This window comes from Serinus canaria, chromosome 11, assembly GCF_022539315.1.
Source record: "Serinus canaria isolate serCan28SL12 chromosome 11, serCan2020, whole genome shotgun sequence".
NCBI classification, from domain to species: Eukaryota; Metazoa; Chordata; class Aves; order Passeriformes; family Fringillidae; genus Serinus; species Serinus canaria.
The window spans coordinates 14,546,071-14,572,821 of NC_066325.1; the positions used below are offsets into that span (position 1 = coordinate 14,546,071).

The window sequence follows — 26,751 nt, forward strand, 5'->3', positions numbered from 1 at the left end:
TCATTGCTCTTCTTTTTTTTCATCTTTCTCTGAAATCTCAGCAGCAAGGATTTCCTCATCTTCTTTTGCTGTGGGAATGACACGAATGGTGACTGAATGATCAGGAGATTCTGAGGATATTTCTTCTCCCAGGCGGGTTCGTGCTCTGCGGGATGTGACAGGAGATCTCTGGTGCACTGGGGATTTTGGTGGGGTTGGGCTGACACTGCAACCCTGCAATAAAAAGTTTAAAAAGAGACAAAAACAACCTTAGCAGATCCTTGCCCACTATCCCTGACATGACAAAGCTGGACAGGAGTTCTGTGGTTCCAGCACAGGATTTTTGCACTGGGATGTCAGCTTGATGCCAGAGATGCTCCCTGCAAGAGGGGCTGCTGGATTATATCCTGCATGTCTTGAGGAGCACAGAAAGAGGAGCACAACAGAGCTCTCCCACATCTGCACTAACTTTTGCTTTGATCCTGAAGCTCTCGAGGGGCTGGTCTTGGCCAAACCTGGCCCTAGTGCTGCTGTGAGGGAGCAGTCCCAGCCTGCCCTGTCCTCCTTTGGAGAGGAGCCAGCCCCAGGGATGTGCCAAGGAGAGGGATGTCAGCAGGTCCTGCTCACCCCCAGGTGGGGTTAGTTCCCAGTTCATGCACCCTCAGCACTGGGCTTCTTTTCACTCATTCACAGCGCTCAGTGCTCTGCTCACTGCTGCTGTTAACTGGTCATGGATTAATGTTAAACACCACATGGCTTGAAGCTCCTCATGCCTCTGGAGCACTGCAGAAATGCAGCTATGCTTGGCATCAGCCTGGTGTTTACCCAGCCTCAAGGTCACCGCACTCCCTACCAGCTTCTCCCTCCCCTCCCTCTGCATATCCAGGTGTGATAAGTGTGCCTGGCTCCGTGCTGGGAATAGCAACAGCAGGGGCTGCACGGAGACAAAACTTTCCTTACAAGTTTAGCTGAGACAGTTGGAAGAAAGAAAGGGGGGGGGGGGAAGGACAGGGCTGTTTTCCTTTTCAGCTGCTCATGGCAAAAAGCAAGGGGGCTCCTGCAGAGGTGGCATTGCTTGCTGTGGGGACCTCTGTCCTGGCCACTTGGGGAAAGATTTGGGACCTCATCTGGGCTGTGGGTGCCAGTACATTGATGAATTGATTCATACATTGATTAATTATGAATCATTATTATTAATTATGATAAATTATCCTGTCTCTGCAGGATAGAAGAGACATTCATTCATCTGTGGCTACAGCCTAGCTAAAAATTTGACTCAGGCTTAGCACAGGCAGGCAAAAATTTAATGTATTTCCCTTTTGTAGAGCAAAACAAACCCCTGTGGGACACTGGCATTCCCCCAAAGACCTGTGCAAGATGCTGGGTCACCCCCTCCTGCCTGCCCAAGCTTTGACAGACCCAAGCATCCTGAGCTCGGTCCCTTAAGGCACCTTAACCACTCCGGAGCTGGTGGGGAGAGCACTTTCGGCACCTAGGGGAGCAAAGCCGGATCTCGATGGCTCCCCGTGCTGACCTGCGCCTCCTGCATGGCCTGCAGCTCCTGCAGCTCCCTCAGCCTCCAGCGGAGCCGCCCCAGGGGCCCTTTGCCCCCCTTCCTCCCCGTGGCTGCCAGGGCAGCCCTGAACAGTTTCGGGGTGTCAGCTCTCGGGGGGATGACCAGGGCATCTCTGGGGCCTCCCTTCTCATCCTTGGGTTTGTTGTTGCTCCTCAGCATTTTCCTGCAGCACAGAAAGGGAGAGGTGATGTCAGTCCGGGAACATTCTATCAGCTGGATTTTATAATAGACAGAAACCAGGGCTGAAAGCACAAGGAGCTTTGCGTGTCTTAGGGAGGACAGAACAACAAATCTAAGCGATGCTAAAAACTAAACCGAATCTTTACAAAGATTTTTTAAGCGAAGGCACTTTGGCCATGCTCCTTGCCCAGCTCCACCCCCTGTGAGAGGCGAATTTTGGCAGGCGGAGGCTCCGCAGCAGCGCCGGGGGCCGGGTGCCCTCTGCCGAGGGACGGCGGCCGCAGCCCGGCCGGGAGCGGCTCCGGAGCGGGAGCGCCTGCACAGGAGCGCCTGCACAGGAGCGCCTGCACAGGGAGCTGTCCCAGGGCTTCACACCCACAGAAAACTCCCCCGGGACTGCGAAGCCCAGGCTCTGCTGTTTTTAAAGCCCCGCAGGTTAGAAAGCAGCGGCCCAGCACTCACTTGGCTTTCTTACGCAGCAGCTTCTGAGACTCCGGGTAATGCACCAAAATCTCGTTCAAGTCTTTCTTCTCCAAAATAAAAAGGTTGGCGAAGCCGTGGGCCACGACGTTTGCTGTTCGGCGATTTCCCCCTCCTGCTGCCAGCAGGCTGCGAGAGACAATGCAAGACATCAACACCTCTGTTTGCAGGCTCAGAACTGCAAATCTCCTTTACACGCCTGCACCTCTCTCTTTCAGGGGACTCAGAGCTGAATTTGCACTCCTGATGGAATTTATCGTGCAGTTTTCAAAGAATAATAAAGGAAAATCTTGCGTGGACTACTATATAAAAATTATTTGTGGGTTTGAAGGGTTAAATATTGCATTTTACACCAGTCTGGTGTCTGCTGGGTTGTGGGGAGGCAGCAGTATTGCTGTGTTCCCAAATGATGCGGGGCTTTTCATTCCCATGGAAGGGCTGGGAGACTGTGTTTGTGAAACACCTTTTCTAATCAATTTCCCCATTCCTCCATCCATATTCCCCTGTTTACCATCACCAGCTCCCCAGGCAGAAGAAAACACAATGACAAAAACAGCAGGAAAGCTGTGATTTGTGTCTCAGCCGCTGCCCAGCGTTCATGGCTCTCGGTCACAAAGATTAATTGGGATGATGCTGATCCCTCCTCTTCCCACCCTGCTCACCCACAAGCTGTATTTCCCCAGCTCCCTGACCATGCTTCTCTCACCTGATTTCCCCAAAGACAGATCCAGCTTTCAGAGTCACCAGCACGGATTTGCCGTCAGGTCCGCCCAGCACCTGCACTTGTCCCGCCTGGATGATGTACATCTCCCGGCCTATCTCTCCCTGCAGGGAACAGGGAGCTGGCTGGGATACCCAGAAACAAGGACACCTTATAGATGCCCTAAGCAGCATCTTGCTGGGAATCCCCATGACCTCTCCAAGCTCCCAAAATGCCTTGATGATGCTCACTCCTGAGCATTCTCATCTCAGCATCCCAAAGACCCCAACAAGCTTTCCCCTGCTCCCTTGCTGTTCAGAGCTGCTTTGTACAAGGCCAGCTCTCACCAAGGGTGTTTTTGCACCAAATTCCCTCTCTGTGAGGTGGCTCAGCAGGGTGAAGGGCCAGGCCTGGCTCTCCCTCCTGCCCTGCACAGCCTGGCTGTGACTCCCAAGCATCCCCTCACCTTCTTGCACACGTAGTCGTTGGGCAGGTACACCACTGATCTGAGCCGCTTCAGCATGTCAAAGATCATCTGTCTGTCACAGCCCTGAGCCCAAACAGAGCCAAAACATGCCAGCCTTAGTCTGTGCTGGCATGGCAGGCCGTGCCAGGCAGGGCTGTGCTGCAGAGGGTACCTGGAACAGGGCCACTTTGCTCACGATGTTGTAGTTCACGTCGATGGCGATGTCCAGCCTCATCTTGTCTGGCAGCTGCACCAGCAGCTCTGACTCATCTGTGAGGCAGAGCAGAAAAGTGGCTGCTTCCAGCACTTGATCTGGGAGTGTGTCCCTCATGAGGCAGTGGGGAAGCAGCCCACATTGTGGTGGCAGAGGGCAGGAGCCAGCTCGCACAGAAGGGTCTCCCCCAGCCTCTGCCCACCCAGCAACCTGCAGGTCTAAATCTGAAGCGTGATGGAAAATCACCCTTTGCATTGTCCCTGCCCTGGTGGCTCTTAGAAACAGACCACCAAGCCCAAATCAGCATTTTTCCTGTCCAGGAGGGTGGGCACAGAGGTTCTGGTCCTGCCTGATGACTCACTGGTAGGGTGAGCTGGTGGCTTTGCTGCTGGACAGTCACTGTCCTCTCTCCAGGGCACGTGGGACACTGGGCTCAGTGTGCTGGGAGTGATGCCAGGTCACCAAAGTGCTGTGACCCAGTGGCAGCCTGTAAACTCCAAAAGTGAGGAAACCAGCCCTTATGCTGAGGAGTAAAATTAGCCACCCTCCACCCCCAAACTGTAGTGCTGTTTGACAGTAACATTTCAGCTCTGCAGAGTAACCACTTGAGATAAAACATGAGATACAACATGAGATTCAAGTGTTCACCCTTGGAGTGGCTGGATCTCACCTAGCATGCCTTGGGAGTGCCATGTGTACTCATACCACGTCTTCACCCTGTTCTGAACTGCTCTGGGGATCCTGTAGAAGTTCATGTATTTGATGGTGCTGTCCATGCAGCTCCGATAGTACGTTTGTCCTGCAGTGGCAGCACCAACCACATCCCTCATCTGAAAGGAAGAGGAGAACTTGAAGTTGCTGTCACTTATCCATCAGCAGGTTAAGCATGTAAGCCAAGCCCTACCAGCATCTGCCAGATCCTCTTTGTCTTACACCAATGCTAAGCAGGTCTCCCCATGGGGAAAGCACACCCCGAGAAGCAAACCTGTGGATCAAACCCACCAGAACCACCCCCACCTGAGGCTGTAAATCCCCTCTGACTCCAACTCACCTGCCCTATCATGACAGAGAAAGCAAAGACCCCTGTGAAGTAGTTCAGCAGCTGGAAGACGATCTCAAACAATGTCTTGGGGTCTGGCAGGCCCCCAATGGTGATCAGGGTTTTCACTGCCCAGTAGTAACAGCGGATGTAGCTGGGAGGAGAGGAGGAGAAGAGTAGAAAAGGAGAAGAGGAGAAGAGGAGGCAGCTCTGAAGCCATTTCTGTTTCACCCCTCAGCCCTGAGCTCACGGCCTCTGGCCATGGCAAGCCAGAGTCTGCTGAGAGTAATTTATGGATGACAAAAGGAAAAACTGAAGGGCTTCAGACTGCCCACCACACCTGCAGGCGCTTCTGGAGATGCTACAGGAGCAGGGGAACCAATGGTCCCTCCAGGAACCTCCACATGGGAGGCTCAGCTCTGGTTACTCCTGTTTTCTGCTCCTCTGCCATAAACCAGCAACATATTTTCAGCCAAATTTACACTTTTAGAAATCATCAGGGGGAAAAATGTGCTAGTGAGCAAATTGTTGGAATAGGATTTAAGAGAAGCCAAGTGAATTCCTGATTCCCTGGCCTTGGGCATTCCTTTGGGTGATTTGTTTCCACCTGAAGATGGACACAGACTTGTATATTATACAAAATAACTCTCTAGCAGCAACATTAACACAGATGTGGGCATTCAGCTTGTGAGTCAAGGACTCTGCCTGTGGCATCAATCACTGACTGCACAGGGGACATTGAACACAGGTAGTGCCATGGTGAGGGGAAGGGCTGGCCACTGTCCCCATCTCACTCTGAGAGAGAGACCTCACAGGTCTGGGGGGGCTGCCACAGGGCACAGGGACACAGGGGTCACTCCTCCATCCCAACCTGGCAACAGTCAACAGACAGAAGCAGGAGTCATGCTTTGAATGTCTCCTGGTTGGCCAGGGAGCATTCCTTTACTTCCCAGCACCAGGAATCCACTTCTTCAGTCCCTTCAACCTGCAGCTGCTTTCCACCTCTGCCCAGCTGCAGCCTCATCTTGCAGCACTGTATGTTACTGCACGTCACATCCCTGCTGTCCTTGCCATTCTCCCTGGCTCCACATCATCTCCTGGCACTCCCAACCCTTTGCTTCAGGGGTTTTCATGAATCCAGCTGCATCCCAACACGTCCCTCATGGCTCCAGCTCCAGCAGGCTGTGCTATGTGAGACCCCCAGCCCTGGCCTGTACCTGTTTCCTTCCCCATCATAGACCCAGGTGGTGGAGCCCAGCCCTTCGTAGGCTGAGGCCCAGTAGTAGAGGCAGGAGTTCACATGCAGGCTGTACAGCAAGTAGGCAGTGGTCCGAATCACTCTGCAGAGAAACCCAGGAGAGAGCAGGAAGGGAGATGATGACTGCCAGGGAAAGATGTCAGGTTTCCCCTGGGATCAGTAGGAGCCTTGAGGTGGTGACCCTAGAGGTGACAGAGCACCCCAACCCTGCTGCTGCCTCCTGCAGCTACAGAAGTGCCAGGAGAGCTGATGGCTCTCCTTCAGTGCCAGCACCCCTGTCCCCATGGGTTGGAGAGAGGTGATCCTACCCATGCAGGCTTTGGCACCCTCCTGTCCCACCACATCAAAGTCCATGTCAGCCAGCCCAGGCACAGCAGGAAAAGAAACCAGGGACCAGAACAAGTGCAGAATGAAGTGATCCTTCCTCCCCAGGGGCAAAGAGCAATTCCACGCTCCCTCTTTCCCCCCATGGCCCTCACCTGTAGATGTATGCCTTGGTCAGGATGGCCTCCAGGCGGTTGTTGAACTCGAAGAAGGCCAGGTACTGGGAGGAGAAGGAGAGCTGCATGTTCCAGGCTCCCTTAGGAGAATCACCTCCCCATAAAACCCCCCTGCCCCTCATTTCCCTCCTGCAGCCCTTCTGCAGCATGGACTGCCACAGGCAGATTTGTCTCCATCCTTAAGTGCCCTTCTGGTCAAACGTGAGTGGTTTAGGATTGAAATGAAGTGTGTGACCAACAACCCTGCAAAGCCTTTGGGACAAAACTTCCCTCCATTTTATAATCCTCCTGCCATCATCAATGGGTCTGACCAGCCACAGCCCACCCCAGGCAGCTGAGGACTCCTCTGTGCCCTGTGCAGCTGCTGCTGTGACTTTGTGAGCCCTGGCTCACCTTCAGACAGCGAGGGAAGCGCAGCAGGGGGTTGACACCCACTTTGAAGTAGAAGAAATCCAGGGGCAGCAGGCACAGCACATCCATCTGAAATCCACACAGGGAGAAACCTCTGTGGGGACCTGCAGGAGCCCTGGGGTGGGGCTGAACCCACAGGGCAGATGAAAGATTCTGATGAATAAGGACAAGGCTGACAAACCTTGAAGCGCTGTGATCGCAGGTAGTTCTCTTTCATGGCCTTTTTGTCAGTCTGGGGACAGGAAGGAGAGAGGGAGAGGAATATTGATTATTGCTTAGAGAAAGGAAAGCTGGGGTCAATGTGGTCATGCCTGGCTTTCCTCCTCTGCACTACAACAGGGAAGATGCTCCCTTTGTGCCTGGAAAGGGAAGAAGAGTAATCAGAGAAATCCTGGCTGTATGCCATCTTCCCATCCTACCTTGGGACGTCCTGTGTTGATTTTGCATCCCAGGAAAAGCACATCACAGTGCCAGCACCACAAAATCAGCATTTGCAGGGGAAACTGCCTGTCTGAGCATCTGTGTGGCCACAGGAAGGCTGCACCCTCAAGGTGTGATTTTTCAGTCTGTTTAACTGAACATGGAAATGAAATCAAGGGCTTCCCTTTTCTCAGGGGAGAGATCTGTGTGTTCAGATTGCAATTGCTAACACATCCTGCCTGGTGTGCTCCTGAAAATGAACCCCAGAGTTCGTTACACCCATGCCCAAGGTTGGCACCACACGGCTGTGCCAGGGCCAGTCAATGAGCACCTCACCACGGGCAGAGCCAGCCCCTGGAGCAGCACCCTGCAGGCAAGCCCTGGTGGCCATGGCCATGGTGAGAGAGCTCAGTTCAGAGTCCAGCAGCACCCTCAGGGGATGGGGTGGGAGTGCCCAGCTGGTCCCCAGGGCTGGGTGCAGTGCCTGCCACTCACAATGATGTCTCCCCCCTGCACAAACTGCAGCCGGGTCTGGAAGATGAGGATGTCCAGCAGATAAATGAGGTCACAGAGGTAATCCACCAGCAGCCAGTAGTGGATGTTGGCTGGAGTCTGGTAGGGGAAGGCCCAGCGGACAGGGATCAGCCAGCAGTTCCAGTTCCAGGCCATGACCACGAAGAACAGCCACAGCACGTACATCAGATCTGCACACAGGGAACAGCACCACCATCAGCTGGAAACACATCCCTGCTCTGTGGGAATCCTCTGCTCAGAGGGGTTTCCATCCCCTGACCTGCCCTCAGCACAACAGGAAAACCTGCAGGAAGTCTCTTGGTGACAGTGTTTGGTTACAGCTGGGCTCCAGCACAGAGTGAACACCCCTGGTCACAGAACACACCATGTTTTATCAGAAAGCTTCTTCTAACTTTGCTCATTCAGCTATATTTACTTTTGCTCTGCTCCCACAAGTCCAGCTTCCCTGTTTTTCTTTTTCCCCTCCAGCCATGCTGAGCTGGTGGCTGGCTGCCTGAGCCCAGAGGCTTCCAAAGGACTGAGGAACATGAAAGACTAAGGAAAAAGCTGGGCTTCTCTGGGGTGGCCACAGAATCTTCTTCTGTGATTTTAGTTTTTTGGGGGGTATCCACACCGCAGGGAAAGCAGAATGCCCAGTCCCCGCTCCTGACACCCACAGCTGGAAGAATTTAGGAAAGCTTGTGCCTTGCAGAGGAATTTAAAAGTCTGTGCTTTAGTGAAAAAAACTAAGTTGCTTCTTGCTTAGCTTTCCTCCCCCCCCATCACCCTCTCTCCCCCAGTCCCAGCAGTGTGCCCCCAGCCCAGGCTGTGCTCCATCACTCACTGGTCAGGGGGTCAATGCTGCTGGGGAACTGGAAGCTTTTCAGGTGCCCCAGCCAGGGCCGGCGCTTGAACGTGCAGCACAGCATCTCACAGTAGTGGTCATCCCCCAAAGGTTTGTCCCCCTCCAGCTCCCCTCCTGGGGCAGGCACTGCTGCTGCTGCAGGTGCTGGCTTGGTGGGAGCTGGGAGAGGCCACACAGTCATTTCAAAGGGCAGAAAAATCTTTTTACTGCAGTTTTTCTCCAGGTCTTTAAACTGGTAATAAAAGAGCTGCCTCCCAGAAAAGACAGCGTGTATGGGGACCCACCGGGGAAACGCTCCCAGCCCCGCCTGGACTCACATGCCACGGGGCTCTCATCATCTGAGGTGACATCAGAGTCAATCAGCTTCTCCTTCACCTTCTCAGTCCTCTCTTTGAAGAGCCTCACCAGCTCCTGGAGCCGGGTGTTGATGATGGCACTGCTCAGGCTCGAGGCTGAGCCGATGCGCTCGGGGAGGCTGTGGGGACACCAGAGGGCATTTCATGGAGGTAGGAAAGGCCAGGGCAGGTCCATGGGGTCATAGAAACCTGGAATGGTTTGGGTTAGAAGGAACCTTAAAGCTCATCTCATTCCAGCCTCTCTGCCTTGGGCAGGGACACCTTCCACTAGACCAGGTTGCTCCCAGCCCCATCCAACCTGGCCTTGAGCCACGACCCAGTCATGACCCATTCTTTAACTTACAGCACCTGAATTAGGATCTACCTGTGTTTGTTTGGGTATTGTGTAGTGAGAAGAACACAAACTGACATGGCTCCCTCTCCCTTTGGAATCCCAAAGGATATTTGGGGTGTTTGCTATTTCCACCCAAGCCCCAGGATGTGAACCCCAGGATGTGAACCCCAGGATGTGAACCCCTGGCTGATCTGGAGCCCCTGGGCCCATTTCTTACCTTTCCCTCTGCTCCTGGTCCCAGCCCAGCCCTTGGCTGGAGGATTGGCTCACCATCTCTTTGTCCAGAGCATCCTCTGGGAGCAGTCTCTTCCTCCTGCAGACACAAACACAGAGACCAAGGCTTGGCTTGGCTCCTCTCCCTCCTCCCAGGTGTGACCTGTTTTCCATTCCCCCTTCTCCTGTTAGGGTCCCCTAATTTTTGCCATTGCCTGGAGTAGTTGGGAGTGAGCCCCCCTGCTCCCTTCCTGCTGAAGCCCTGCTTCTCTCTGAGCACCAGCCAGCCCTTGGCTCCATGGACATGCAGCCACCTGGCCCATTTTGCCACTCAATTTGGGTACCTGGCAATAATGCACAGAGGGCAGGCATCATCCTGTGCTTGCCCCCAGTGCCACAGCACCACATCACTGCACTTAAGGGGCAAGGAAAGTGCAATGCCAGAACACCCAGAGCTTGTGTCCTAACACAGCTGGGGCTCCCTTTGGCACAGATGGGTTTCTCAGGTGACTTCCTTACATGTGGGCACAAAAGGTGTCAGAAGGGAAGCTGAATATGAAGATAGCAGTCCCAGCAAAAATCTGGACTGGTTTGCAAACCTGCAGCCAAGCCCAGAACTTCAACTGTGATGAGGAAATTGTCTTCTGCCCCCACAGTGGCTGATCCCACTGGCCATGGCACAAAATGTCTCAGTGCTGTGTGTGGAGCAGGAGAAGGCAGGATGCTGAGGGAGGTCATCCTGCCATCACAAATATCCCAAAGAAATGGGATTCAAATGGGATTCAAATGTTGTGAACCCACCACCTCCAGCCTTGCTGGCTCCCAGGTGTGTCCTGCTGGGAGGTGGAGCAGGTGAACGAGACTGATGAGCCTTCATTTCCCAAGTGCCTGGGGCAGGGGTGGAGGAAAACCACAAACCCTCCTTTTAAAGTACTCTCAAACATGGATGCAGGGGCTCCCAAAACACCACTTTGGGGTGAAATAGTCATGCCAAAGTCCATACTGGTGTTAGGACAACATCCCCTGCCTCTCAGCAGTCTCCAGCTGCCCTTCCCCTGCCTCTGTCCCCTCAGGGCTCCATGCTGTCCTCAGCCCTGAGCAAGCCCAGGGGCCAGCCCTGGCACCCCTTGCTCTGTCAGGGGCCCCCTGCAGCAGACACACACCCTCAGAGCAGCCAGCTGGGGTGGAAGGGGGGTCACAGCCTGACCCTTGCTCAGGTTCTGGTGCCCTTGGAATGCTGCAGGCAGAGGCATTGGAACATGTGGGATGCACAGGGTCCCTGCCCACTGGCACAGCCAGGGTGTCCTGGCAGAGCCTGCAGCTTTCCAGGCTCCAGGCAGGTGTGGGGCTCACTTGCAATGAGTCTTTTATGACTCTGTCTAAACATTGTTCACTCCAATCCTTCACAGAGCCATGAAGGAAATAACTCCAGACTGTGGCCAGTGGAAGGGATTTAGAGATGCTGGATGACTGCTCAGTGCAGAGTTATGTCTTCTTCTGGAAACACCAGCAGGACATGAGCATTTTCCTTCTGGCTCACAAGAATTAATTTTTATTTCTTCATGTAGGAGAACAGGAGCCCCTTTTAAAAATATCCAGTGTTGTTTTGAGACACTCCCTGGAGAGCCAGCAGAAGGGTTTATATGCTCACATGTGTAACTGCAAATATGTTTAATGCTGTCAGTATTTTCACTGCAGGTATTTTGCATGAAGCCTTGGGCTCTGCTGTCCCAGTATAGATAGCTGTTCAACAGGATTGTGGACATTTTTGCCATTTTTTTTTAGCTGTTCAACACACAGGATTGTGGACACCCTCTGCACACACAGCACTGTCCAGATCTGCTGGGGATGAGCATCTTCACATGGATAAATGGGGATAATAAATGTTGCTGTGCTGGCAGCCTCGGGGGAGCTGGGACCACAGGGCAGGGCTGTACCTGGGGGATGCTGTACCTGGGGATGCTGTACCTGGGGATGCTGTGCCTGGGGGATGCTGTGCCTGGGGGATGCTGTACCTGGGGATGCTGTACCTGGGGGATGCTGTGCATGGAGGATGCTGTGCCTGGGAGATGCTGTACCTGGGGGATGCTGTGCCTGGGGATGCTGTGCATGGAGGATGCTGTGCCTGGGAGATGCTGTACCTGGGGATGCTGTACCTGGGGATGCTGTGCCTGGGGATGTTGTACCCCGGGCAGAGCCGTACCTGGGGGATGCAGTGCCGGGCACGGCCAGCAGGTTGGGAGCGCCGGCAGCAGGCAGCTCTCCATAGGTGCCGTGGATCTCCACAGCACGGCCTGGGCTGTCCACATCCTTGATCTCCACGGTGGGGGGGTGACCTGCTGCGTGGGGAAGGACAATAATGGCAGGTGAGGGGGGCGCAGGGCCCCCCTGCAGCCAGGACGGCTCCCCAGACCCCAGAGCTGCCCCAGGCCCCGCAGAGTGTGGGAAGGACTCTCCTCCTCCCTCCCTCCCTTCCCTTCTTGCCTGGCTCTCCATTCTCCTAAGCATTTGGAGCACTTCTTTATCTTTCTTTTTGCCCAGTTTTTAACACTCTAAGAGCTGCCATCTGCTGCCCTTCTGCTCGCCCAGCTTGCAGTGATTGCAGCTACTCCATGTGAGTGTTGCGTTCCTGTGGCTTGGAAAACCATGGATATTAGAATTCCCAGCTGCAGGTGCCCTGCAGGAACCCAGGATTTCCAGGAGCAAACCTGCCTCCCGGGGTGTAGGGATTCTCCTGCTCCTTCTGAATGCAAACACATGGATTGTGACAGCCCTGAACCACACAGTGTTTGCTTTTTATGCAGAATAAGGCACTATTTAAATGTGTTTGCTTTTCATGCAGAATAAGGCCCTATTTAAATGAGCATTTATGGCTTGTTTCTTCTGCAGAGGTAATAACTGCTTCCTGCCACAGGCAAGGTCAGAAGCAGGAAGGCTGTATGTTTGTGGTGGGTCAAGAAAGATGCCAGTTGTCCAAAGGAGAAATGGCACCAGGGGCTACCTTGGCCAGTGAAGTGTGATGTCTTTTCTTAGCTATTTAGCAAAATAAAATTAATTCCTGCAGGATTTCTTCTGTGGGAGGTTTTCACACATCTGAGAGACCCCATGCACCTCCTCCTGCTTCACACTGCTGTGGAGGTAGTGGATCAGAGTGTGGATTGATTAAATGCCTGAGAAAAGGCCTGTTTGGGTGGCAAAGTTAAAATCATGTTGCATGGAAGGAAAAGCAGCAGAATTCAGCTTGCTGGTGAAAAACAAAGCAAAGCAAAGCTGCAGAAAAGGCAGAAAGCCATGAGCAGCAAACCTCCATCTTCCTCTCCTCAGCACGAGCAGGCTGCACAAATGCAGGAGAGGAAACTGTGTGTGGTGATATTGCACCCTCTGCCTGCAGCTCCTTCAGGAGAGCTTTCTGAGCAGCTCTAAACACACAGCATTTGCCAACACTCTCTAGGCTTGGCTAAAAAGGCACATGGTGATGAGGCAGAAGCAGACAAACACATGAGTTTTGTTCCCCAGCCTCTGTGCTGCAACATGAAGCGTGCTTTTATTTTCTTTAATTCTCCCCCCCCCAAGAAAGCAACAAAAAAGCCACTACTGCAGGAACCCCCCTGCACCCCTCTAGCTACACAAGGCATCAAAGCCAACATCTCTAATACCTAGTGGGGATTGCTCCTCAGTGCAAAAATTGGGGTTGACAACTCCAGCCTTTGGCTTGCTGCTGGCAAGGACAGGGATGGCAGCGGGGGCTCGGCAGCTGGGGACACTGGGGACATTGGGGAGCTGCTCTAGAGCCCCGTGGCCAGCAGGGGAGGGGGCCCTGCCAGCCCGGGGCTGGTCATGCACCAGCTGGAATAGCTCGACGTCCTGGGCCCGCCTGGCCATGCTGCTGGCGGCCGCTAGGAGCTTCAAGCAGGGGACAAGGCATCGGCAGCTGCAACAGAACAGAGGGCTGTGAGAAGGGAGGGATGGGGCACGGCAGGAATGTGGGGCTGAGCCGGGCTTGGGGCTGCTGCTGCTGCCCACAGGGGCTGGTGGCAGTGGTGGGCATCCCAGCAGGTGTTTTTCATGGAGTCATGGAAGGTTAAGGGTTGGAAGGGACATTAAAGGTCGTGTCCCATGGGCAGGGACACACCCTGCTGCTCCAGGCTGGTCAAGGCCTCATCCAGGCTGGCCTTGAGTGCTGCCAGGGTTGGGGCATCCACAACATCCCTGGGCAATGTGTTCCAGTATCTCACCACCCTCACTGGGAAGAATTTCTTCCTACTGATCTAACCTAAATTCACCCTCTTTCGATTTGTACCCATTGCTTCTTGTCCTATCACTACAGCTCCTGACAAATCAGCATTTTCTAGCACCATTGCCCCTCTGCAAGGATCTCAGGGGTGAGGGCAAGCCATTCCCTGTGCAACTTCCTGATGCCAGTGGAGATCTGCCAGGATGTGCCTCTGCTCAGTCAGGCTGCAATGGGAACTCACCACCTAATTTTCATTACCAACCATTGCTTCCTAACACGTTATATTAAAATGTGGTTTATGTCACTGGTTATTTCCCAAAGGGAGGAAAGTGGTAGAGAAAATATTTTTTATCCCTGTACATCCTCCAGCTGAAGGAGAAAATCTTATTTCACATCAGGGATTGCTGAATCAACAGGACTAAGCACTGTACATTCAGAGCTGGCTCCAGACAATGCCAATATTGCCATTGTGCTGTGCCCCTGCTGCTTTACCCTGGGAGCAGCCCTGACTGCCCCTGCAGGCTGCAGAGAAGTCAGCTCCCTGCTCCCTGCCAGGAGAGGAGAAGCTGGATTCTCCCCCCAGCATCCCCTGCCTCACTCCAGCCCAGCCTGGCACCCCACTGCTACACCTTGTACCTTCAGCATTGGTTTCAGCAGCTTCAGCTGTCTCCTCTTCCCCCTTCAAAATGAAAAACAAAAAGCCATTTTAAGGAGAAAAAGCCCTTTCTGTCAGTGAAAGAGCACTGGCTGCCCCATGTCCCTCCTACTCAGACTCTCAGCTTGTTCAGTGCCCACTCTGGAGGGTGAGAGGAGCCTTCCCTCCATCCACAGCCACTTCTGCTGGCCCATCTTCAGGGCTGGGGACACCCTGGTGGGCAGCATGTCCTGTGCCCAGCCCAGCCTGCTCCTCCCAGGGCACAGCATCCCCTCAGAGAAGCTCTGAGCCCCAGCACTTGCAGGAGCTCAGTGCAGGGAGCCCGAGCAGGGAGCGGTGCTGTACCTGCACAAGGGCACCTTGGAGATTATTTATCTCAACCTCCTCCAGCTGCTCAGCCCTGAGGGCCTCCTGGGCAAGGCAGGCTTCATCCACACCCTCATCAGCAGGGACACAAGGAGGCTGCAGCAGGGCTCTGGAAGGGAGAGAAAAAACACTGCCTGGGAGACCAGGTGAGAGGTGCATAAATAAATCAGGGCATTGCATGGGCATAAACAGAAACCACAGAGGCAGAAAGATCCAGGCAGAATGTTTCTCCTCCTGTGCATCATTTCTCATATAATTAAAATGGACCTAATAAAAAGCCAGAACCTAATTTCCAGGCAAGGCTTTCCCACAAGCACTGTTCAAATCCCATGTTTGCCTGAGCAAGACACCACCAGGACACATAATTCTCATTTTCCTTCCTGAGCAAGCACAGGCCTCAGTTCCACCATTCTGACAAAGGGGCTCTCAAGACTGGTTTTATTGCTTTAATATCACTTCATAAATGAAACAAAAGCGCCTCAAATGTTGCTGTGTGCATTTACCTCTTGATTTGCTCTTTCCTGGTAAGAAATGCAAAGCAGGGATTTGGGATAATGAGAATTTAAGGACAGCTAAATGCATGAAAATATTTGTTTTGTTATTTTTAAAAATTTCCCCCCTTAATGTTTAAAATTATGCTCTCTTCAAATGTGATCACAAATCTTTCCATCCTAAACTAGAAAACCTGTTGGTCTCTCTCTCTTTTCCCAGTAAACAAACACATTGAAGGATGGAGCAGCATCTCATTCACCCCACAACTGAAGCTCAAGTTTCTACAGTGAAGCTCCAGGAACAGATTTTGATGAAATACAAACATATGGGTTTGACAGTGAGTAATCATGTGTTTTCAGCTTCTTCCTGAAAATCTAGCTACTTTAGAGGAATTAACACAGAATAATATTGCAGTGCTAGGTAATAAATCCCTAAATGTTTATCTCATGTGAAATCAGAGCAAACTACTAATCTGAGCAGAAAGATGTCTCCCAATACCATCCAGACCAAAGTCACCACCTTCCACAAGAGCTCAGCTATGTTCTACAACAAGAAGAAATGTAAAATTGTACCTACTTGTATGAAGCAGCATTTGCAGACACAACACATAGTCCTGTCTTTACATTCAGCTCTGTAACACTCAAAATAATCCCGAGTACCCTGAATTATTGGACATGGTTTAAATAGCACGGCCCATCTCCCGGAGCTGCCCGCTCGCACCTCCCAAAGGCGCAGGAGGGGCTGCGGTTGCTACGGGCGGCCGCGGTGGAGACGGAGCCCGTGTCACCGGGAGACGCTGCTGTCGCCAGGTGCCGCGTCAGCAGCGAGCCCTGGGGGCAGCCGGTTTGCCAAAGCATCCCTCCTGCATGCCATCCCTCCTGCATGCCATCCCCCCTGCATGCCATCCCTCCTGCATGCCATCCCTCCTGCCTGCCATCCCTCCTGCCTGCCATTCCTCCTTCCTGCCATCCCTCCTTCCTGCCATCCCTCCTGCATGCCATCCCTCCTGCCTGCCATCCCTCCTGCCTGCCATTCCTCCTTCCTGCCATCCCTCCTTCCTGCCATCCCTCCTGCCTGCCATCCCCCCTGCCTGCCATCCCTCCTGCCTGCCATCCCTCCTGCATGCCATCCCTCCTGCATGCCATCCCTCCTGCCTGCCATCCCTCCTGCCTGCCATCCCTCCTGCCTGCCATTCCTCCTTCCTGCCATCCTCCTTCCTGCCATCCCTCCTGCATGCCATCCCTGCCGCACCCCCATCCCCTGCACACCCATCCCCAGTGCACCCATCCCTGCCCAGCCTGCCAGGCTGGCAGCTCTGCTCTGCCGTGGGTGTTTCAGCCTCTCCAGCTGGTGAACGCACTTGAAACAAAAGCTGCAATCGCGCTCTTTCCCAACAAAGCCCTAAAGGCAACGGGAGCCACTCACTCTGCACTCTTCTCCTGTTCCTCCTCTTTCTTATCTTCCTCTTTCCTCTTTTCCTCTTTCTTCTTCTCCTTCTCTTTTTTCCTCTCCTTATCTTTCTTCCTCTTCTCCTCTTTCTTCTTCACCTCCTCCTTCTTCCTCCTCTCCTCTTTCTTCTTCACCTCCTCCTTCCTCTCCTCTTCCTCTTTCTTCCTGTCCTCCTCTATCTTCCTCTCATCTTCCTCCTTTTTCCTGTCCTCCTCCTCTATCTTCCTCTCCTCTTCCTCTTTATACCTCTCCTCCTCTTCTGTCTTCCTCTTCTCTTCCTCATTTTCCTTGCTCTCCTCCTTCTCTTTCTTCCTCTCCTCTTCCTCTTTATTCCTCTCCTCCTCATCTTGCTTCATCTCCTCTTCCTCATTTTTCCTGTCCTCTTCCTCTTTCTTCCTCTCTTCTTCCTCCTCTTTCCTGTCCTCCTCCTCTTGCTTCATCTCTTCTTTCCTCTCCTCCTCCTCCTCTTGCTTCATCTCCTCTTCCTCTTCTTTCCTCTCCTCCTCCTCTTCTTTCTTCCTCTCTTCCTCCTTCTCCTCCTCCTTTTCCTCGTCCCCCTTGGCGGTGTTTGGGGAGCACAAACAGACTCTGGAAAGGAGAAGCTCATGAGCTGAAGCCCCCCCAGGAGCTCTCTGTGGGTTCTGGCCGAGCTCTGCTGAGCCAGTGAGGCCCAGGGCTGCCCTTGTGCTGAGCAGAGCTGAGCACTGCCCCTGTGGAGGGGGAACTGCTGTGCTCACCTGGCTGTGCTGGGCTCAGGGAGCACTTTGGGGGGCTCAGAAACCCTCTGTGAGCAAGCATGGAGCCCTCCCATCCCCCTGCTGCAGCACAGCTCACTGCTGGCTCTGAACACACTGCCCAGCCCTTGGGCAGAGCCCAGCAGGGGTTTCTATGGCAGAAGCAAGGGTGAATGATACAGGGACCATTTCCATTTCTGAATGGCATTCCAGCTGCACACACCACTGCTGGGAACAAGGTCCAAGACCTCTTGCCCTGGGACTAAATTCTACCCACAGGAGCCCAAGCAGAGCCTCCCTCACCTGTCCTCTGCAGGGCACTGTGAGCATTGCTCCTGTGGCTCTGCACTGCCTGCCCTCACCAAAACTGAGACACCAGGAGAAAATGACATTTGATCAAGCACCTTTTGGGTCCTGCTGGGGGATTCCCCCTTTTTGGAACCAGGCACCTCGGCTGCCAGCTCCAGCACAGCACTGGCAAGGATGGATGCCCAGGGACGGGCTTGTCCCCTCCCATGGCTGGAGAGCACACAGACATGCCCATCAACAGCATCTCCCTTCCCTACCTGGCTTCTTCTTCCTGAGGCTCCTCCTGTATGGTGGGAAGGGAATGAGCATCTGCCTGCAGCTCAGCCTGGTGAGCCCAGGCTGCCATCTCTTCATTCATCTGGCCATCATCCATCTCCTTCAGGATGAGCTGGGTTTCCTCCTGCTCCCCAGGGGCTGCATGAGCTGAAACAGGGATGGGGAAAGGGAGGTGATGAAGGGGCAGCAGCAGGTTCTCCAGAGGCCAGGCAGGTGCCAGGTTTGCTGTGCTCAGGGGGGCAGTGCTGAAGCAGCTCTCAGCCCTGCTGCCCCTGTGTGGAGATTCTCAGTTCAGTCAAAGTAAGAACAGAGACAATTTCTCCCAGGCTGAGCCTGAGAATCTTAGAGGAAAAGAATTAAAACAATGATTATCTCTCTTTCTGCAACCATTGTTTATAGTTATTGTTCTCTACAGTGTGCTGTTCATAGCACACCGATAGTGTGAGATGTTTCTACTTTGAGACCAATCAGGTACCACCTTTGTGAGCCACATTATAAAAAGACCCACAATTTTCATTAAAGGGGCCTTCTGATCCACCTGAAGACTGGAGTCTTTCTTTCTGTCCCTGACTCACCAGTCTCACCCCTGAGCTGGGCTGCACAGGTGCCTTGGGCCCCTTGGCAGAAGGAAGAAGAAAATTCACCATTTTCTGCCAAGCACAGCCAAAAGCCCACAAAGGCCTTGAGGAACCTGGTCTAGTGGAAACGTCCCTGCCCACAGCAGGGGGGGTGGAGCTGGTTTAGCTTTAAGGGCCCTGCCAGCCCAAAGCATGCTGTGATTCTAGGAAAGCTACAATCCAGCACACAATGAGTGCTGGCTGCCCTGCACATGCAGCCCCCTCCACCAACAGTGTCCTGGCCCATCTCCAGGCCATGTTTTGTCCCTCCTTGCAATCTGGAGGAGCCCAAAGCCTTTCCCCTTTGTGAATTTCTGTCCCAGCACAGCCCAAGGACTCTGGGCCTGCGAGACCCAACCCAGAGCCCACATCACAGCACTCGAACACCATGTCCTGCCTGCTCTGAGCACTCTCCCAGGCAAAGAGCATCCCACAGCACTTCCCAGCATCTCTGGGGCAAAACCCACAGTAGGTTACTGGGGGCTGTAGGCAGCTGCAGAGTGAGGAGTCTGACCCAGGAGGAGCCCTCTCCATGTCCCAGGGGTACCCATCCTACCAGCTCAGAGAAACAGGAGGAGGAAGCACATCCGCTCACTGTAAAACCAGTTTATTTTGAGGTCTCATGTCCACAGCAAAGCTAATAGGAAATGTGCAAACTGAACTACAGAAAGGCAGGAAACCCATGCAGTGTCATATCTGTGGCTTGTTTACCCACCCCATGGTGTCCACAATGCCTTTAGTCCATTCCCTCTGGATCTCCATTAATTAAAACACGGGACAGCAATCAGGGAAATGGCTTCTAAAGCACACCATGGCTTTTGGATACATTATATGAAAATGTGGTGAATACTAAAACCATGTCCTGGTACAAGCAAGATTCTTTATAAATACAGGGGAGGATCTCAGGGTGGTCTCCTGGCTCACAACTCATTGTTAGAGTGGCCTGGATGGTCCTAAAGAGATGCAACAGTGGGAGATCTTAACCTGGCCTGTCAATACATCAGGGGGCTGATTCAAAATTTGGAAAAGGCCTTTTAACCAAGGTCTGTAAGGACAGGGGGCAGCAGTTTTAAACTGAAAGGGGGGACATTCATATTGGACATAAGGAAGGAATAGTGTACTGTGATTGCCCCATCCTGGAAGTGTTCAAGGCCAGGTTGGATGGGGCCTGGAGCAGCCTTGTCTAAGGGACAATGTCCCTGCCCAGGACAGGGAAGTTGGACCGGATCATCTTCAAAGGTCACTCACAACCCAAACCAGTCTGCTGCTCCAAGGTCTGTATCCAAAACCTGGGGTGTAGGGACTCCCACCCCCCTGAGCCCAGTGTGCCTGCACTGGCCATGCCTGTCTGCAACCTCTGGGCTGGAGACAGCCCCTGGAATCCTCTTCCTGCTGGGACATTCCTGCTGCTGCAGTTAGTGCTGCATCCATGGAGCTGTGAGCTTAAGGAGGGAGCAGCCATAGCTGGGGGTAAGGAGAGTTTGGGGTAAGTTCTGTCAGAAGAAGAGCCTGGGCAAATATGTTTAACCATTAACTCCAACCTATTCACCTAGAGATTAACCTCACCCTCCTGATTTGCTGCTGCAGATCAGAGCCCTTTCCACTTGCTGGGAGGAAACAATCAGTTATGGAAGAAAAGCAACAAGGAGCTGACAAGAGCTTCAAGAGGTTTATAACATTACATTTCAGAGGCAGAAGTTGACTCAAAGGAGCCTGGAGATTTCAGCTGGGGGTCTCAGGGTGAATATTCAGATGTTGTGGGGCATTGAGAGGGCCAGGAGTGCTGGGAGACTGCAGCAAGAGGCTTTCTGCCATGAGGTGTCCTGAGTGATGCTTTTCTACCATCCTGTAAATCATAGCTCCCATCTCACAGACTCCATCCTGCAAAACCAGCAGCTCCAATTCCCAGAGCAAAGAGGGAGCCAAGTGGGACAGCCCTGGAACTGGATCCCTGTGCCAGTCTTGGGTCCCACTGCCCCAGCTGGGAAGGAGCTGAACACCATTTGCAGATTCCCCTGTGCTTTTCCTCCCCAGCTGTGCTTTCTCCTCAGGTTGGTCTCTTTTGGGTGTGGGAAGGGCTGGTTTGCCACGTCTTCGTTTTCCATTTGTTTCAGAGGCGCTAAGCCCCTTTGCCTCCTGAAACAAAAGGAGAAGGAAAACATTAATGACCGTGGTGCCAGGGCAGATCTCCTGCATGACCCAATCATTCCCTTCCTTGGGCAGGTTAAGTGACCTGGGGATGCTTCAAGGCACCAAAGCCAGCTGGGCACCAGGGCTGTGTTTGCCCAGCTCACTGCAGTGGCATCCCTGGCTTTGCCTCTTTCCAAGGTCCCTGGCAGCACACAGGCCTCCAGTTTGTACAAACACATGGAGAAATGCTTTCCCCCAGGATTTCCCTCTCTCAGGTTCTGCCAAGGGGCTGTTGGCCTGTAGGAGCAAGTTCCCAGCATATCCCTGGGGGTGTGCATTTTCCATATGCCTTAACTGTCCCTGCTCCCATCAGTAGCTCCCACAGCCCAACCAGCCACTCCTTTCATGGGACAGCACTTGCACAGGGGTGTGTAACCCTGCCCAGACCACAGAGGCAGCTGTGGCTCTGCATTTTGTCCAGCATGCCCCAAAGTGGCTGCAGTGGGGAGCCAAGCCCCCCCTGCCTGCAGAGCTGATGCTTGATCCCCTCCACAGGCATGCAGCATGGTGAACCCTGCAGGTTTTCCCACAACCATGCAGATTCCGTTCTAAGACATCTAATCCCAGCATTTTGTTTTCCTGGGGTACCTTCCTAGACATCTCACAGCAGGCTTGGCAAACACCAAAGGAGAGAAAGAAAGCAGCAGGTTTGAGTTCCCTTGTAATTCTTTGATCAAATCCCTCCAGCTCCAGCACAGCTCAGGACGGACCTTGATATCAGCACTAACCTCAAACCCCAGGACCTGAGGATGTGGGATGTTGCACTTGGAGACTCCCTCAGCCTGAGTTTTACAGAGTCCACAACACAGCTCAGCAACAGCTCCCTCTTCTCAAGTGTCAACAACCTCCCATGGCTTCCCTGGGGGGTTCCAGGGGATCCTGAGCTGGCCCCCGGGGCAGACCAGGGGATAAAGATGCCAGTGACCCCTCTTCCCAGTAGCCCAAGCCAATAACGAGCCTGGCAGTCAAACCATCATGGAGAAATGGAGCCATCACTTACTTTGTTCCACAGGACTCGAGGTTGATGTGGGCACTCCCTGTCAAGAGGAGAAGGGAACCATGAGACACTGCTCATTTTCAGTAACCCTTAATTTTTACCCTCAATGCCCCATTTCCAGTAAAGGTGGCCCTTTTACCCTAAATACCCCATTTTTGTGGCAAGTTGGATGGTTGGGCCATGGGCACACACTCAGTGGTACAGAGCAGAAGTTTGCCTGGGGGCCAGGGAAGGAAAGCAGAGCTCTGTAAAGCTGCTGCTGCTTCTCCTTAGAGCTGGGACCACACCTGCATGAGATGCTAGAGCCTGGACACCAGCCAGTGCTGCACAGAAAGGCAAGGAAACAATAAAGAAAGCAGATGCTACAGGATCTCCTGCTGCTTAGAAGCCAAACATCAGCTAAGCAGGTCATGGGGACTTGTTCTCTTGACAGAGCTTGGTGACAGCCCAAACCACAGCATGTCCCAGCCCTGATCTAGTGGCATCTGCAGGGCAGGGGGCACCCTGCTCATCAGGGTTGTGGTGTTCCCGTGCTCTTTCCCTGCCCATCAGACAGCCTACCTGTGTATCCTGCTTCTCCCTGGTCACCGGCTGTGGCATCACCTTCTCCAGCCCCTGGACAAACCAGCTGAACATCCTGCAGAGAAGAAACCCCTGGTAGAAGTGGCAGCCAGAGCCTTTCTCCGGCATCTGCCGTCCCTGTGGCCAGCAGAGCCCGGCAGAAGGTGCCACCGTGGTTAGCTGGTGCCATCCACAGCCCCGGACTGCGGGCTCGGGGCGGCCCCCGGCTCCGGCGGGCCCTGGGCTGCCGCTGCCTTCGCTGCCGCCGGGGCGCTCGGAGCGCCGGGAGCGCCGGGTTTTGACTTCTCCTGGGTTTTAGTCCCTTCTGTGCCTGCTCAGGTTTATTGGAAAAAAGGAGGGCTGGCAATGGAGCTGACGTAAATTGTTGGGAAGTGGAGCAAGCTAGGAAGGGTCGCCCTGTCCCGCAGAGGGCTCCAATGGCAGCGTGCCTGGGGCGAGGACATGGGCACACGGGGACACAAGCTGTGTAGGGCTGTGCCGTGACGGCAGGACCGGTATCCCCACCCCTGGGACCCGTGTCCCCACCCCTCCCGGCACAGAGGGAATCCTGGAGACGAGGCCAGCCCAGCCCAGCCCAGCCCGCCCAGCCCGGGGGGATCCGGGGGTCGTGGATCGGATCGCTCACCTTCCACCGCGCCTTCGCTCCTCTCCTTCGGCTCTGGCTGCAGAGGGACAGAGGGACGGATGGACGTGGCAAAGCACTGCCTGCGGCCTCAGGCCACCCCAGGTGGACATGTCCCCACCGCAAGAGGACCACATGCTCATCTCCATATGCTCATCCCCACATGCCCATCCCCACATGCTCAGCCCCACACAGGACCCGCTTTGGTGTCAGCCCCACTGCCTTGACAACAAGCAGCTAACCCAGACACCAAGGCTGCTGACTCCAGCCCCAAGTGAAGGGTCCTCCCTTCCCTGCATCAGGGTGGAGGAACACCGGGACAGCACCCAGAGGTCTCTTTTTGCTCTGTGGAATTCCCTTGGGTTTTCCTCCCCAGGGTCCCAGCTAGGGTTTGCAGAGGATGAAGGCAGGGAGCTCTCCTCACTCTCTGCCCGGTAGTCCCCGCTCTTCCCGAGCTAGGCAGCGCTCACCTCCGGCTTTTTCATCCCCTCCGGCTGCGGCAAAATCCTCTCGAAGCCCTGTGAGAGCCAGCTGAGCACCCGTTTTCCTGTCCTGCGGGGAGAGCGCCGCGCTCGGGGAGCTCATCCTGCGCCCTCCTGCCCTCCCGCATCCCCCCAGCCTGGCTGGGCACCCACCACTGCTCCGGGGCGCTCTCCGGCTCGCCCTCGGAGACGTCCTCCTCGGCATCGAAGGGAGTTATCTCTGCAAGAAGAGCGCTGCTGTGGGCATAGGGAATCTGCGCTGCTGGGAGCTTCAGGTGCCCCCATCAGCCAGCGCAAGGGGACAATAGTGCCGGCGTCACCAGCTGGGGAGGAGGGAGGTGGGAGTCCCAGGGTGCTGCAAACTGCAAACTCACAGCTCTCCTTACCCAGACCATCGTCTTCCTCATCGCCAAGGACCTGGACCTCTGTCTGAAAAGCCAAACATATTGTCTAAAAACCCGACAGCCCAAGAGAGGGATCACCCCGCTGGGTGGGGAGGGAAACCTGCCCTTTCCCCAGGGATGGATGAAGGTAGAAACGCATGCAGGGCAGGTTTGGTGCTCCCAGTTAGCAGCAGGATAGTGATAAGAAGGAGAAAAGAAGAAAAGGTAAAAAGAGGCAGAAGCTCAAATACACCAAACCATTTCCCAGATCTGTCTCCTACCTCATCAGCAATGTCGATGCTTGTCTCAAAGCTCTTCCCGAGTGCCTGCAGCCCTGGAGCTGGGGCTGGCTGGGGAATCACCTTCTCCAGCCCATGGGAGAGCCAGGAGAGCACACTGCTCCCCACACTGCCAGGGAAAGGTGTGAGTCAAGCTGGGAATGCCATCCAAAGCATCCAGCCCCCAACAAAAAGCAAAATCCCAAGCAAATCATGCTGCACAAAGGGTGCAGGAGCCGTACCTGTCAAACACAGAACTCGAGTCCTCAGAAACCACAAAGGTCACTTTCTTTTCCGTTTCTTCAACAGCAGCAGAGGAAAATAAGACAAGCTCCTATCACCACTCTGGCAGCCCCCAGGAGGCCAGGCAGGAGTGGACAGGAGGGTAAAGGAGCACTGATGGGCAGCCTGAGCCAGTGTGGGGCTTACCCTCAGTGCGTGCCTGCTCAGCAGCATCCACGAGGCCGCTGGCCTTTCCTGTCGGTGCCTTCAGGACAAAAGGCAGGAGGTGTCAGAGAATGAGGCACAAGGGACACTGTCCCTGTTCAAAGGTGGCTGCAAACCCCAGGGACTCCCCGTCCTCCTGCTGCTTCCCAGCAGCTCCGAGCAGGAATCCATCCCGGCCCCCTTCCCTCCTGGGGATGCTGCAGTGCTGGGGGTGCTGAAGAGGCACCAGGCACCTCTCACTGTGTTCATGGGGTCCCCATCACCCCCCAGGCTGGCTCCCTGCTCACCTTGGCTGGCTGCACAGGGGTCTCCTCTGCCACGTGGGGCACTGGGGGCTGGGGCACCACCCGGTCAATCCAGCCCATCATGCCGCTGGCTGCGGGCACTGCCCAGGGCCTCCAGCTGGCAGGAGCCCAGCACTGGGGTGCCCAGGGAACACCAGCTGCTCACTGGGCTGTCTCCTGAGCAGCCCAAGAAGGTCCTTGGTATCCTTCTGTCTCCAGGTCCTGCTTGGGAAACATGGCACTACAGCAGAGCCAGAGCAAACCCTGCTCAACCCTCATCCCTCACTGCTATTGTGAGCAAAATAAACACTCTATTTTATTCTCACCATCTCAGTTAAACTTGCTTTTCCTGAAGCTAGCTTCTCAGTCAGATGTTTTATTTGCACACCTGTCCTGACTAGGAAGCCACTGCTAGATAGATCACAGAAGTTGTGATGCCCTGCTCAGTGTCCTCTACTCTCCTCATCATTTTCCATTTGAGGGAAGCTGAACAGTAATTTGAACAGAATTTTTTAATGAAGTTCATGTTCCAACACACAAATCCCCTCTTTCTGCCCCTACAAAACAACTCTGCTCCAGCACCCTTCAGCCACAGCCCAGGGACATGGTGGCTGCTGCGGCAGGTACCTGCAGGGGGCTCTGGCAAGGGCAGCAAAGGCACCCAGCACTGGCTGCTGTGACGTTGATAGGGCAGGTAAAAGTGGGATGTTGCAGAGCAGGGATTCAGCTGTCCAAGCTCTGGCTGCTTGGTCTTTTTGGGTCCCTTCCTTCCCTTCATGAAGCAGCTCTGGGCTGGGATACAGAGCCAAGGGATGCTGCACATTCCCCTTCTTAGGTACTGAACAAGAGCTGGGAGCTCTCATCCAGCTCAGACTGGGGGTGTCACTTGCTGTTGCCCCTCTGAAGGGCTGTGCTCTGCCCAAAATGCCCCTCTAAAGATACCCCACTCTGCCCAAACTGGAGGGCTCAGGAGCACCTCAGACAGCCCCCACGTGATACCTGTGAAGGGCAAAAGGAAGCAGATCCCTGAGCTCCTTCCAGCCTAGCCAGGAGACTGCACAGGAGTTTCAATCCCAGTCCCACATGCAGCAGGTAGAGGCTGGAAGCTGCTCAGCACTGGGCTCTTTGAATTAATCCCTCATGCAGCTTTCAGGCATGCAGGACATCTTCAGTTCCCTTGAGATGGCTCACTGGGGGCTCTCCAAAGCCTGGCTCCTTAAGTGTAGGCTGGGGTTTGCAGGAAGGGTGATGTGTGTCCTCAGCCCTTTGCTTGCCTCCACCTCCATGCACTCTCCCACAGACCCCCACAGCCCACAGCTGGACAGGGTGGCTGTAAAACACCTCCTGAGGCCTGACAACCAGAAACCAATTAAATTACCTTGTGTCTCTCGCTGGGTACAAGGGATAAGGAGTGTGAATGCCCTGGGAACAGCAAGGAAGAGCTGCCAGTGCCTGCAGCAGAGGCATTTTCACCCATGCTGGGGCACTCTCACAGGACCCAAAGAAGCCCTGGGTCCACGTACACAACTGAGCCCAAACAATCCTGCAGAAAGCCCCCTGAGGCTGCTGCGAGCCCCCCTTGTCAGCCAAGGGCTCCTCCTCCCTCACCATGAGCTTGTGCAGCTGTAAAAGCCTGGGCCATATCCCTGTCCTTGGTCTGGGAAAGATAGTGGTGGGCAGAGGCTGTTCCTCTGCCAGATCTGAGCAAGAAATGGGCAGAAACATTTGTGGGTCCCCACGAAACTAGCTGCTGAAAGAAATAGGAATAAGTAGGCAGGATTTGCCTTCAATGAGATGAAAGAGTTGACAGCCTTATGCACCCTGCTGCACTGCAGGCACCCCGCGATGCC

General features: G+C 54.2%; 1 protein-coding gene across 1 annotated transcript; it reads right to left on the bottom strand.

Annotated features, from left to right (window-relative positions):
- Nucleotides 1-24,985, bottom strand: CNGB1 (cyclic nucleotide gated channel subunit beta 1). The gene is made up of 31 exons (XM_050979085.1): nt 24,905-24,985; nt 24,631-24,657; nt 24,413-24,504; nt 24,174-24,300; nt 23,896-23,938; nt 23,663-23,729; nt 23,498-23,579; nt 22,931-23,067; nt 22,385-22,460; nt 21,827-21,863; nt 18,001-18,166; nt 16,677-17,288; nt 14,739-14,868; nt 14,375-14,417; nt 11,708-11,843; nt 9,509-9,604; nt 8,919-9,076; nt 8,581-8,760; nt 7,719-7,927; nt 6,985-7,035; nt 6,786-6,872; nt 6,372-6,436; nt 5,852-5,974; nt 4,647-4,788; nt 4,266-4,425; nt 3,554-3,651; nt 3,382-3,465; nt 2,922-3,040; nt 2,198-2,344; nt 1,514-1,718; nt 1-213 (listed from the first exon to the last, which is right to left on the bottom strand). The coding sequence occupies exons 1-31, from the start codon at nt 24,983-24,985 to the stop codon at nt 1-3; spliced, it is 3,993 nt and encodes a 1,330-aa protein (XP_050835042.1).
- Between the last annotated feature and the right edge of the window lie 1,766 nt (nt 24,986-26,751).

Excerpts from the sequence above, each read along its gene's own strand:
- CNGB1 (XM_050979085.1), bottom strand. The coding sequence starts at position 24,985 with ATGATGGGCTGGATTGACCGGGTGGTGCCCCAGCCCCCAGTGCCCCAC. Across the intron at positions 4,789-5,851 it reads TATGATGGGGAAGGAAACAG|CTACATCCGCTGTTACTACT; the intron begins GTACAGGCCAGG and ends CTCTCCTCCCAG. Across the intron at positions 3,041-3,381 it reads ACGACTACGTGTGCAAGAAG|GGAGAGATAGGCCGGGAGAT; the intron begins GTGAGGGGATGC and ends TGTTCCCTGCAG.